At 37.4% G+C, this 14074-nt stretch overlaps 1 protein-coding gene across 9 annotated transcripts in view; it reads right to left on the bottom strand.

Annotated features, from left to right (window-relative positions):
• Positions 1–2882: 2882 nt before the first annotated feature.
• The window catches only part of ARID4B (AT-rich interaction domain 4B), a 127298-nt gene continuing 116106 nt past the window's right edge, over positions 2883–14074 (bottom strand). For 5 of the 9 annotated variants that reach the window (XM_032608062.1, XM_032608059.1, XM_032608061.1 and 2 more), the window contains 4 exons: positions 11163–11276; positions 8488–8703; positions 7353–7499; positions 2883–4646 (listed from right to left, as the gene is read on the bottom strand). In XM_032608062.1, the coding sequence (XP_032463953.1) occupies positions 4519–4646; positions 7353–7499; positions 8488–8703; positions 11163–11276 (605 nt within the window). In that variant the 3' untranslated portion in view covers positions 2883–4518. Of the gene's footprint in view, positions 4647–7352; positions 7500–8487; positions 10487–11162; positions 11277–14074 lie in introns of those variants that run through there. The other 4 variants (XR_004346170.1, XR_004346168.1, XR_004346169.1 and 1 more) reach the window with 4 other exon arrangements.

Here is a 14074-nt window from a genome sequence, read left to right on the forward strand (position 1 = left end):
AGGAAAACCCCTGAGTTGTCGAAGAGGAAGGAGGGAGGTTTGTCGGGAAATTAAGTTACAGGGATGTATGTCACACGGTATTAACAACTGGTGAATCGGTTGAAGGATACATGGGACTCCTTTGTACTGCTCTTGCAACTTTTCTGAAATTTGACATTATTTTAAAATAAAGTTAAAAACAAATAGAGACCACAGCTCTAAGCTGCTCTGCTCTATTCTACCAAGAAAAGGGGCTCTCGGCTCTCAAAACTATGCTGTCTTCTTGGCCTACCTTCCCAAAGTCCGCTTTTTTCCACCACCTCTTTATTCCTTCACCTTTTGTCATTCCTTCTTATTCTTGTTATTCCTTCCCCCACGATCGCCCCCATCTTTACCCCTCATTTTCACCTGCAAAACTGTACCCATCCTTCAAGGCCCAGCTCACTTAGGACAATTTCCCAGCTATTTACAGTAGAGATATAACAGTCTCTCTAAATGTAAATGGTTGTCTTATTCAGCCTGTGCTCTGTATCCCCATTCACCGTACCTAGTAAATATGTGGTAAATTGACATTTAAGCAATAAAAAATATTAGATTATCATTAGATAAATCACTGAATCAGTAGTTTTGGTGGTAAAATCAAACTTGACTTTGAATCTATGGCAACAGATTTGCTAATTTTGGAGAGCTGCTTAATAGAAGTCACTGGGAATATATGTGATCTTTTTTACAGTCCACATCAGATAATGTGATGGAAAAACAATATTCAACTGCTTGGCACTGGTTTTGATTTGAGTCCCTTATTGTGGCATGTGGTATCACACAAAGATGAGAAAAACTCAACTGTCCATATTTGCAACTCTAGCATCTCCATCTATCCTATACCATCCAATGAAGACATTCTACTCATTTTTCTATCAGCATGTCTTCCAATCAGATTCCTTCCTCACTCTCCCTAGCATATTCCAAGAATCACTTCCTCTCTGGAACACCGCAATGTCATTGAATCTGGCCTTTCTCCACTCTAGACTACCTACACATTCCATTTCCAGATGAATCTCAGTTAAATGCTAAGGTTTGCCATCTCCTCTATGTCACCATCACATCAGTCATCACATTCCTTGCGTGCTCATACACTGCCCTCTTTAAACTCTAATGCCCATACAATTTAGTGCTTAATTTTATGACCTCTTATATATCTATTACTTCCACAGCTAAACTATGAAACTATACCTCCGGGGGATTTACATCTTATACATACAAAACCCATCATATGACGTTAGACAAAAATCCGTAAATAGCAGGTTAAAATTAGACGAAAGGTGAAGAAATGGACTCACAAAGAATGAAAGGCAGCACACACTTCTAGAGGAAAAGGTGATAAGTATGAAAGAGACTGTGGTTGGAGATAGTTAAAAAATGATTCCCACTGTTCTTAAGAACTGCTTTCCAACCATTTAGAGATCACTAACCCCTTTGAAGCGTTTCTTAAACTTATTGGGGCTCTTTTCATTAAAAAAAATACAAATACATTTTGTAAAAAATGTTAGGGGTTTCTGGAATCTGGTCCACCATCCCCAGCCTTCCCAGGTTATTAAAATTAACAAGACCTCACCCTCAGGTTATTTCAGTAGGAATAAAAAAAAGGTTGAGAACACTGTAAAAAAATGTACCATCTTAATTTTATCAGAGATTGTAAACTAGTTTGATAAAATGTTGTTTAGGGGACCAGGGAAAGACTTAAGTCAAATTCTAGTAATGCCATGAAATTCTCAAACTCTCCGGAGAAGCTGGGAGGAAGGGAGAAATAGGCAGAAAAGCCCAAGGGTATAAACCTCAACTCCAACAAAGTTTGGAATCACTCTCCTTTAGAGCACCGTTTCTGTAACCCAACAAGTAGGTGATATTGCGAGTTCCTTGAAAAAAAGGGTTTCATGATCAGGTAACTCTAAAATCAGTAAGTTAAATGAAAAAACTTCCTTAAAAAAACTTCTTAAAGTTTTTAACATGCGAACACTGAAACTCTAAGAAGGGGATGTGCTATATATAGCATTTCCAAAATATGTTTGGTAATAAATTCCCAGAGCATTTCCAGGGAGCAGTATTCTAGGACCTCATTTTGAGAAGCACTGTTCTATAGATTTTAAAACTCATCCTTTAAACGTTAAACTGATTTCTGTGAAGATAAAGGGTCGTCACAAAGGTGCATCAAACATACACATTTGGGCTTTTTAGGCCTTAAAAAAGTTTCCTTTTTGTTTTAAATAAAAAATTTTCTCTTGGTGGGAAGTTCATTAAATGGGGCAGAAAACCTAATTATTGATTTTAAAGGTTTGGAGTGATGCAGTGGTTCTCAACCCAGATGAGTATTATAATCACTGGCCACCTTTAAAAAAAGACAAGCATCCAGGTACCATCCCAGACCAATTAAATATGACTGAGGGTGGGGGCGGGAGTATTGATGAGTGTTTTAACAATAACCAGATGATTCCAAAGTGCAATGGGGTAGAGTGCACTGAAAGTGTAAGAGAGCCACAAAGGTCCAATTACATTAAGAGACCAAAAATAAAAATTAAAAAAGAGAAAAGAAATAAAAGGAAAAAAAAAAGCCGCTAGTAATGGTTTCAAGCATTAAAGAAAAAAATCTTGGTTTTCTTCTTTAGACAAACCTCCAAGTCAGAAGTATTCATCTTCAGACTCAAGCTAGTATGCAAAGATATAAGAACGCTTAACAAATCCTGTACATAAATCTGGTTAATGGACTTTTAATTCCTATAGGCAGAATATTCCCTTTTTTGGATGTCAATTTTACCCTTTCTGATAATACATGCTGGAGATACATGTTTCGGTCAGGCATCAGAGACAGAAATGAACTAAAATTACTTAATCTTTTAGAAACAAAATCAAGGATTCACAAACTATGGCATTTTATTTCAGAGCCTTTGCTTACATTTGTACAATATATTACATAATTCTTCATTGTTTGCAGATCCTAATATATACTTTATAGCTTTTATTCTATAAGCTTTTCTTCAATGTTTTGCTGTCAACAAATCTTTACAGTCCTGTACAAATCTGAATAACTTGAAACCATTTTCAACAAAATTAGTTACTGTAAGCACACACTGCAAGACTGAAAATGCTTTTCTTAGAAAAGTTGAATGTAAAGGATTCTGACACGTTAGCATCTACAACAAAACGCTTCGAAATTCTCACGTCGTATTGCCAGAAAACAAATAAAACATGCCAGCCCCGTCCAAAAAAAGTACACAGAACTACAATTAAAACAGTAAAACAGTCTGTACAGTAAAGTACTGTGTATTAACAGTGCCAGGTATTAAATAGCTTGAATGAACACATCCGCAATATACAAATGTCTTACAAAGGTGTAGAATTAAATACAAGTGCCAAACAGAACAGAGATTGGAACCATACAACATAAAGTCAATACAGGTGAAAACAATTTTGCGTTCATTTTGGATTTTATACAAGGCATTTAATTTTTATAGGCCTACCACCCCGATTAGCTATTTATACTTAAAATAACAGCCATCCTTTTGAGACAGTTCATAGCAACAGCCTTGAACCATACCGATAAAGTTTACTTGTTCCTGAAGTCCTCTTGTTGTAGCTCATAATAAAATAAGCAATACAAATGAATTATCTGTATTTAAGGAAAAAGAAACATTTACAAGAAAACACAAAAATATAACTGTTATAATTCATTATGAATAAATATACACTTTGAACTGGCTAAGTACAATCTTTACACATTGTTTAAGATTTAATACAGTTTATTAGCCATTTTTTTTTCACACAATGTATTATATCAAAATTAAAAAAAAATACTGATTTATAGAAAAATGGCAAAGTACAGTAGTTCCATTCCAATTTGAAGGGGCGTGAAAAGCCACTGCAAGACCTTTTAGCCTAATTCAAACCTGTAAACATGTTCAGTCTTTTTTAAAGAGAATCTTTAATATTTGGTTATCAGGATCGATGTCTAATATCCTGTTAACTGCAGGTTCTGAATTTATTACATGTGCTTGAGTTATACAATTAAAGCCACCCTAAGGTGACTTGCTTTAAAAAACAATTAGCTTGTACAAATGAAAATAGGTTCATATTTTTTCATAAATAAATGGAAAAATATCAAATGTTCCAGCTTTAACAAAATACAAGGGAATACATATACAGTAAGTTATCTTAACACGTTGTGGCCGCCCAATGACTACGCTTACTGTATTGTCTCTACAGGCAGTGAAAAGCCTCCATTTGCCACAGTGGAAGGCCTTCAAGTTACCAGACACACAATTCCCAGACAAGTTGGAAACAATTATTGCTTGAGGAAAAGCAGTTCATTGTACTTTTTCTTCATAAAAAAAGTGCACTTAAGTGCCAAGTCAGCTTGTCAAGAAACAATTTTTAAATATAAAATAGTGCTTGTCTGATCTTTTATTTTTTGTGCCACTGTGCAGTATAAAAAAGACGTGGCTCTCGACAGCCATTAAGTGCAAAGTGCTTTAGCAGGTCCTGCTGTCACCTGCACTCAACTGACATTCCATTCTGCGACGTGCTGGACATGGACGGTTCAGCTAATGTTAACATAACAGCAGCCGTTATGGAGCTGGACGAAGGTGAAGACGATGACGAGGATGTAGCAGCACCTAAGGCGAAGGGGAACCAACAGCTTAATGACACGCATGTACAACAGTAGAAGAAAGTAAAGCACTTGTCCTCTAAACTAAAATTCTGCTGTGTTCTCCAAAATCATTTAGCTTACTGCGAGAGCAGTCAATTCGTACAAGACCATTATGTAAAGAAATGAAAACCTAGTGCATCTCAAGTAACGAGGCACTGCCAAACCACAGGAGAAGCAATGACAAAGGACAGACCAGGGAACGCTCTTGCGTGGATCAAAGAGGAAAATGAACAGTGTTCTCAGTCTACAGAGACATGGAAATAAAACAAAAGATAGGCTTCCGTAATAATGAAACAAATGTCAAAAAGATCTTCCAATTCAACAGGAAAAATTTGTAATCCATCCCCACATCTTTTCCCCCCTCCCAATTCCTGTATGTTTCTGCTTCTGGAGTTCCTTATAAAATTAAATGGTGATGAGAAGGGAAAGCTAATTGCTTCTTAAAGTTGGGAAAAATAACTACTACCACACATCACATCATAACTACTGCATTTTCCTCCACTTGGTTTTACAAAGCAAATGACACATTATTTTCCTCACAGAAATTCTCTCATTGCTATAAATCAGTGTTTGAAAACTTATTTTTTAATGAATACATGCACAAAGTAAACGAAATCATTCAGTGCTGGGATATTAAAGTGGAAAAGCTAATCTCCCTCTCATCCAGGACCCTCCTAACCCTCCAAATTCCCCTCCCCACTGTTACCAGCTGCTTCACAATCTTTAAAACTCCACAACAGGGACTGGCAAATTATTGCCCCAGGGCCAAATCTGGCCTGCCTGTTTTTGTTAATAAAATTTTATTGCAACACAGCTACGCCCATTTCTTTACATCTTGCCTACGGCAAATTTCATAAGGTCAAGTAGTTCTAAAGAGACTACAAGGCCCACAAAACCCAAAATATTTACTATCTGTCTCTACAGAAAATGTCTACAACCCCAGTTCTAGAGGAATTTTTTCTGTAGAATCTAGAGATACGATATGCACATTTAAAATGAAAACACTAGTAACTTCGCTTTTAAAAACCCAAGTGGAAGCACAGTATAGAGTCCGACTCTTGGTTTTTACACTTAACAATCTGAGATGATTCCTTATCAGTACATATATAGATTTACCTCTTTTTCTTTTCAAAGCTGAATAGTGTTCCACTATATTTATGAATTGTAACTAAATAATTCCTAGTCTTTTGCTGTTACCAACATCAAATGAATACTTTGAGCATTATAAATAAAAATTTAAACGTCTACTTATTTTTCACCAATGCCATGTATTACTGGAGAATACAAGTTAATGATTTCTATCTGCTATTATAAATATTACCGTAACAAACTTCTTTGTGACCACATATTCTTCCTTGGGACCTATTCTTAGAACTAAAAGTAGCTAGTTCTCCAAACACACAGTTCAAAGAGTTTCCCAAGATAACTGTGCCTGTGATACAGGCTACTTCGTTGTAGTATGTTTTGCTTTATTGCCCTTCAAAGATACTGCGTTTTCTTCACAAATTGAAGGTTTGTGGCAACCCTGAATCCAGAAGTCTATTGCAGCATTTTTTCCAACAGTATTTGTTCACTTTGTGTCTCTGTGTCACATTCTGGTAATTCTCACAGTATTTCAAACTTTTTCATTATTATTATGTTATATTTGTTATGGTGATCTGTGAGCACAGATCTTTGATGTTACTACCGTAATTGCTTTGGGATGCCATGAACCATGCCCATATAAGACAGTGAACTTATCTGACTGTTGAAATGACAACAAAGGATTTCGAATATTACATAAATTTAGTTAATGGAGCAGCAGCAGGGTGTGAGAGCACTGACTCAAATCCGGAAAGAAGTTCCACTGTGGGTAAAATGCTTTCAAACAGCATTGGAGAGAAATCGTTTATGGAAGGAAGAGTCACTTGATGCAGCAAACTTCCTCGTCTTATTTTAAGAAACCGCTACGGCCACCCCAGGCTTCAGCAACCACCACCCGGATCAGTCAGCAGCATCAACATCGAGGCAGGACCCTCCACCAGTAAAAAGATCACAATGACGGCTCAGATCACGGTTAGCATTTTTAACAATAAAGTATTTTTAACTGAGGTACGTACATGGTTTCTTTTCTTCGACATGATGCTATCGCACACTTAACAGACTACAGTATAGTGTAATCGTAACTTTCATATGCACTGGGAAGCCAAAAAATTCGTGTGACTCATTTTATTGTGATATTTGCTTTATTGTGGTATTGTAGAAAAGAACCCGCAACAACTCTGAGGTAGACCTGAGCTTTGTTTCGGCAGCCCCAGAAAACTAAGACAACGCCCTTCCCTCAGATTTTAACTTCTCTCACTTCCTCTGGTCATTCGGGTCTCAAAGAAAATGTCCCAGCCATTGGTAATCTAATGCAACCCACCCAATCACTGCCTTAACATTGCCCTAGTCTCTTCACAGTCTGAAATATTAGTTTTGGCGGAAAAGCAGACTGTAAGCTCCGTGAAAGTGAATATTACGGTTTGAGATAACTGTTTCTTTAGATAAATTTTCCCACTTGATAGATGAGGAAAATAAGCCAGAGGGATTAACGAGCCTGCCTGAAGATACACAAACACAACTCACGTGAGCCCAACTGCACAGTCGCAAACTGCTTTATGTTTAAATAAAGTAAGGTAAAAACACTTACTTTCTCTCTCTTTCTTCTTTAAACGCTTTCTCCTCCGATCAATGGAAGCTACTTCAGATTTTAATGACAGATAATGTTTTCTGATTTCTTGCAGTTTTTCTTGAAGAATTGTGATACGCTCAGCACTTGTCATATTCTCCAGGTCCGCTGTGAATTTAAAACTTTCATTAATATGCATTTGTGAACACAATTTTAATATATAAGAGAGAGAACATATAGTGTGGCTGTAGAATGAGGAAGACAGATAAACTAAAATTAGGCTTGTAAACATTTGTTTGCCGAAGATTTTTTTCCCCTAGCCTAGAGCAATGCTCGGCACTAACACATGCACGGTATTTTTTGAATGAATGAGTGTGTAGAACTAAAGATCTTAGGACCTAAACATAGAGGTTAAAAATTCCACATTTACCAGAAAGAAAAATCCCACATTCATGTACAGTTATCACCACAGTACAACATTAATTTGCGTATTTTTTTGAATGTTAGGACCGTGGATAAATTTTTGTCTTTCGTCTGCTTTTTGTTCTTTTTTTAAAGTTTATCTCTTAATGCATGTCCCATCAACTTTTTTTGGTCGCAGCGCATGGCGTGTGCAACTTCCCCGGCCAGGGATGGAACCCACGCCCCCTGCAGGGGAAGCATGGGGTCTCAACCGCTGGACCGCCAGAGGAGTCCCCTCCTTTCGTTCTTTTTTAGATTCTTCTAATACTTTTAGGTTGGAGGAAAGCTTTCACACGCTCTAAAGCACTTTCAGTCCCCTAAGACTCTTTCCCTGTGTGAGAAACTGCGGTAGTCTCTTTTTCACGCCCGTCGCTCAGCTGCAGTGACCAGTGATTCATGGCAGACTTTGCCTCACTTATGCCTCCATCCACTCCCCACCTCAACACCAGGCTTTTACAGCAAACTGCTGACACAGCAGAAATACCTCATCAATGCTGACGTGTGCCTCAAATGCCTTACAAGTTATCTTTCAGCAATTTTCTGTTCAAATCAAGATCCAAATAAGCTACACTGCAGTGAATGGTTATTATGTCTCTCAGTCTGGTTACAGCCACTTTTCCAGAATTACTAGCATCAAGAATTACTAGGATGCAGTTTCTGCTGCTTAACTGCTGATTTAATGTATGTCACTTACACATCTGAAAACTCCATTTGTAAACTTTGGGTAATCGATTACTAGGTTCCTTGAGGTCAGGATCCTTATCACCATTCTTTCCACATTTTCCTGGAGACTGCGTCCTAGCAGGAGATTTGGTACCATGAGCCTTCATTCCACTGGAAACAGATTTGACGGGCTGAGCCTTAGTTACACTTTCACCCGCAGAAAGCTCTTCACTATCACTACTATTTGCTGAAAAAAAAAAAAAAAAAAAAGAAGAAGAAAAGTGTTAGTAAATAGAAAAGTAACAAAGAATCTGTCACAGATTTTAGTGGACAATTTAAAGTTAACCATTTGAATTTATTACTACAGTAAACAACTTGCTTTACAGACCCTGCCTAAAAACCTGGAAAATCATTTAAGGATAAACACAGCAGTATCTCAGTTAAGGAAAACAAAACCAAAAACTCTTCTTACCTGAATTGTCAATGACATATTTTTAAAAAACACTCAAACTAATCTTTCATTACACCTGGTAGACTATCAAATATACAGTAATTATTCAAATGGCTTTTAACTCTATTACATTAATATATATAAAGTAGAATACAGCATCTTTTAAAATGACTCATAATGGAAACCTCTTAACTTTCACAATTTAAACTGTGTACAGATTGTGTACATGTCACACTCTCCTACTCCTTTGGCCACAAACAGTGATGCACAATCATCATATTTAATAAAGAATTCTTTGGGAATAAACTCTAAACTTTGTTACATACAATGATTCCTTAAGAAACTCCTACATCATAGCTTGTTGACTAAAATAAACCATCAGTTTTACCCTGGTAAATATATTTAGTAATTTATTAAAAAATACCAGGGCTTCCCTGGTGGCGCAGTGGTTGAGAGTCCGCCTGCCGATGCAGGGGACACGGGTTCGTGCCCCGGTCCGGGAAGACCCCGCATGCCGCGGAGTGGCTGGGCCCGTGAGCCATGGCCGCTGAGCCTGCACGTCCAGAGCCTGTGCTCCGCAGTGGGAGAGGCCACAACAGTGAGAGGCCCGCGTACCACACACACACAAAAAAATAATAATAATAAAATAAATAAAAAAATAAATGCAGAAGTCTATGTAATAATTATGTTACATCTGCCATTGCTGACTAAAGCCTCAGGACTAGAATGGAAATGCTTAACACCTTGACATGTGAACAGGTTATGGGACTGGTATTTCCATAAATTACCTCTTTCTGGATACAAAGCATTATTGCAGATTCTATGAGAGTTAATTCACTTTACTAAATTATTCTCAGAGAACTGTTTCCTCATTCTGATTTATCAAGATGTAAGCCCAATAATTAAAATGGGAGAATATGCGGTCAACTGCTATTATCTCTCAATTATATGAATATGTTAATTGACTTGCTGACGATGAGCCCTCTTAGAGAATGTCATTTAAAAGTCTTGAAGATAAAAACATCAGAGTGTAATAAAAAACACTGTGAATATCCTGTCAGTTACTCCAAATAAGTGATCGACTTGGCATCAAATTTATCGATTTTCATTTCCTGATTCTTCATTTAACCAAAAAAAAAGTATAGTTAAGCTCTAAAAGCCTGAAAAGTGTTCCAGATAGGAAAGACACACAGCAACTCCTCCCACTGTGGTGTTTTGGGAATAAAGAATCTCCACCACTCTTTTATACATACGTTTAAAGAATCCCTTCCCAGTCCCCCCACTGCTGCTCTGGAACCCCTGGCAACTCCTAGCTAAGCCACCCAAGGCTTGGGCCCACTCTGATGCAGTGGTCTGCCTCAGCTTGGCTTTCATGGCCTTGCTGAACACAGCCGCCCGGGGCCCCAAAGGATGCCATATTCACCGCCTGGAAGTCATATGGGCTCAGCAGAACCTCGGGGAACTGGCCGCATAACCCTTTTCTGCACTGAAGTGCAGCCAAGCCGGCCGATAGCAAAGGTCAGGCAGTGGAGGTGGCAGGAGTCTCCTGGAAGAGCAGCAGGAGGTCAGTGTGGGACACCTGAAAAGAAATTCTTTACATATTTTCTGCTTCTTACTTTGTCTACAAAAGAGAGATAAAATGTGCAGCTCTCAGGAGAAATACAGTATATATATTCCTGTAGGTTGATAAACAGAATCATTGCTAAAGTCATTGGTTACAACATATTTAACCAGAGTATTCTTACAGCTGCTCTTAGATACAGTTTAGGATACTGAAGATAAAGGTAGTGCACGGGAGTTACTGGATTTACAGCTCTAAAGCTATCTTGATTGTTCTCTTCCAGGCAGATTTTGCCTGGAAGAATTACAAAGCAATCAATTTCCTTGTAATAAAAATAATATATAACTCAAGCATTTCATAATATGTAATATATATAAAATGGCAAAAGAACTGTTGAACATAAAACTAACGAAGGTGTTGATGCTTATATTATATTGGCTACTATTTTTTAAAAGACGACCTGATCATTCATCAGCAATCAGTACCACTGCTGAATAATAAATTGCTCAATCCTAGAATTTACCCAGGATCAAAAGACTTCTGTGTGATTTTACTGGTGGGGGAGGGGGGCGGTTGGTTAGAGACGAAATCAAAATATTAACTGTCCCGTATCCTGAATACCCTTTTCTTAATGGGGAAAAGACATATCCACCATTATCTTTATATTTTAAAAATTTAGAGATTTCACACTTACTGCCTTTGCCTTTCTTTTTGTTGTTTACCACTGTTGCTTTATGGCTTCGTTTCTGCTTTTTTGATGCACTTCCTCCTCCCTGAGCTTCTTTCACTCTTTTCTGACCTGTACAGGCTTTGATGGGAAAGAAATTATTAAGTAACACAAAATAAAATCAAGCTTGCCCCAGGTATAAATTAATTCCACATTCTAGAAGAATAGACCAATTCTGAGACCATACCTGTTTTTTATGAGATTTATAATTTGTCATAGAAATTACTACAATTTTTAAAATAAGTCATCATTAATGAGCTGAATTATTACACATAATTAGAGTTTTTTAAAAAGCAGATAAAGTATGCACATCATTCTTAGAAAAATCAGATATAAACTGAATATAGTTCTCAATATAGTACTGGGAGTTTATGAGTCTAGTAATTCAAAAAAAGGTATGTGCTGAAAATAAAAGCTGAAATTTGTTAAAATTCAATAAAACCAAAATATTAAGATTTAATTACAGGTTAAAATAGTAATTATATGTATTATAATGATATTAATGAAAATTTTAATGACATAATATTAATGGAATAAATTTTAGTAGTAATTCACAATTATAATAACAAATTTATTATACAGACAATTTATTATAAATTTACAACAACAATAACTTAGCTCCCAGGGCAATGGTTAACACGTATACCATTTACAAATCTAGCATAGTAGTTCTAAGAAACGCTGCATCTTCTTGGCAGTAAGTTATTCCAAAATATTATAAATGTCTCCCTTTCTTCAAGGACGAGCCCAAGTCCTACCTTCCCCGATGCCCAACCTTCAATGATCAATCATTACTCCAAACTGTAGTTTCTCAGCCACTAATCTGATCCTCAGCATCTACTGTGTTTCTATATCTTCCTAATTATATGCATTGTTTCTCAGACTATACAGTAATCTTTTTCCTGAGATTAATGAAGTCTTATCTCTATTCCATTCCAAAGTCAGATACTATAATGACACCATATAATTAATACCATGATAGAATTATGCCATGTTTGTTTAAAAAAAAAATGTTTCTTAGTCCTGTTACAATGGTAAAATCAACCATGAATATACAAGACATGGCTTCGTTGGTAAAAAATGGAACAGGCTATTAAATGTTCTGCTTGTAAGTTCTCAGTTTTCTGTTTTTTTTAATGGGTTACATCTAATAGATAACTTTTCCTAATGCTCTTTTAATATAACAAAATGAAACATAAAGAAAGTGATTTAGATATTATCTATATTAAAGTACAGAATCTTAAAAACAATTGCCAGATTTCTCTCCAAGAGTTTATTTCTGAAACTTTCAGCTACAAGAAATAAAAAGCTTACTGTAGGCTAAACTGGAAGGCAATCCTAAATCTAAATTGTAAAACTTACATTTTCACTTTTTTTTTTTTATATGGCCGTGCTGGGAGGCATGCAGGATCTTAATTCCCTGACTGGCGATCGAACCCATGCCCCCTGCAGTGGAAGCACGGAGGCTTAACCACTGGACCGCCAGGCAAGTCCCTTACATTTTTACTTTTAAAATCAAGTGAATTCTGGGACTTCCCTGGTGGTCCAGTGGTTAAGAATCCGCCTTCCAATGCAGGGGACGCGGGTTCAATCTCTGGTAAGGGAACTGAGATCCCACATGCCGCGGGGCAACTAAGCTGGTGCACCACAGCTAAAGAGCCCATGCGCTCTGGAGCCCACGTGCCAAACTAGAGAGCCCGTGAGTTGCAACTAATGAGGCTGCGCACTCTGGAGCCCGCGTGCCACAAGTAGAGAGAAGCCTGCATGTCACAACTACTGAAGCCTGCACACCTGGAGACTGTGCTCCGTAACAAGAGAAGCCACTGCAATGAGAAGCCCACGCACCGCAAGGAAGAGTAGACCCCGCTTGCCGCAACTAGAGAAAGCCCGCGCGCAGCAACAAAGAAGACCCAATGCAGCCAAAAATAAATATATAAGGAAAAAAAAGTTTATCACATTATTGAAATAGTTGAAAGCCTCTCTAATCATCTGTGATAAATGCTTCTTTCATTTTGAGGATTACTTTATTTATGCCTGGATAATTCAGTTCCATGAGATAGTATGGCACACAAACATAATCACAGTAGCTGTGTGTGTGAATGTACAAAAAAGAAAATTTACTGCAACTACATATATATATATATATTTTTTGTTTTGTTTTGTTTTGTTTTGTCTTTTTTTTTTTCGCGGTACACGGGCCTCTCACTGTTGTGGCCTCTCCCATTGCGGAGCACAGGCTCCGGACACACAGGCTCAGCGGCCATGGCTCACGGGCCCAGCCGCTCCGCGGCATGTGGGATCTTCCCGGACCAGGGCACGAACCCGTGTCCCCTGCATCGGCAGGCGGACTCTCAACCACTGCGCCACCAGGGAAGCCCGCAACTATATTTTTTACTTAATTTCTTTAAACGTTTTAAGTCAAGGTTTGTGATAATGTTATGTCAATTATATCTCAAGGAAACTAGAAAAAGGAAAAAAAAAGGTTTGTGTGAGAAAACTTGGAATTAACTAATTTGGTCTGGATCATATCTCTTTTTTAAGTTTAGCTAAACACCTGAAGTTAGCATAATAAAATCTGGTATGTTATATAAAATACATACCCTAGTGCTGTATCTTTATACTGGAAAAGTGTGTTTCAAAGCCAAGTGTCAGCCTAGAGCATATTAATTTAAAGACACCTCAGTGAAGTGGTTTATAAGTAAAATGATGACAGAAGTAGAGCTACAGCACCATCAAAAAGCCACTAATACTTTCGGGAAGTACTAATTTCAACTTCATGGAAAAATCAAGAGTATTACTAGAGGTTATTAACAGAGACACTGGTCCTTCAAATTTGGAAGCTCTGCATCTAAGAAAGCATCAAATTCCTTTACAAAGGC

The sequence above is a fragment of the Phocoena sinus genome, chromosome 16 (assembly GCF_008692025.1).
Source record: "Phocoena sinus isolate mPhoSin1 chromosome 16, mPhoSin1.pri, whole genome shotgun sequence".
Classification (NCBI taxonomy): domain Eukaryota; kingdom Metazoa; phylum Chordata; class Mammalia; order Artiodactyla; family Phocoenidae; genus Phocoena; species Phocoena sinus.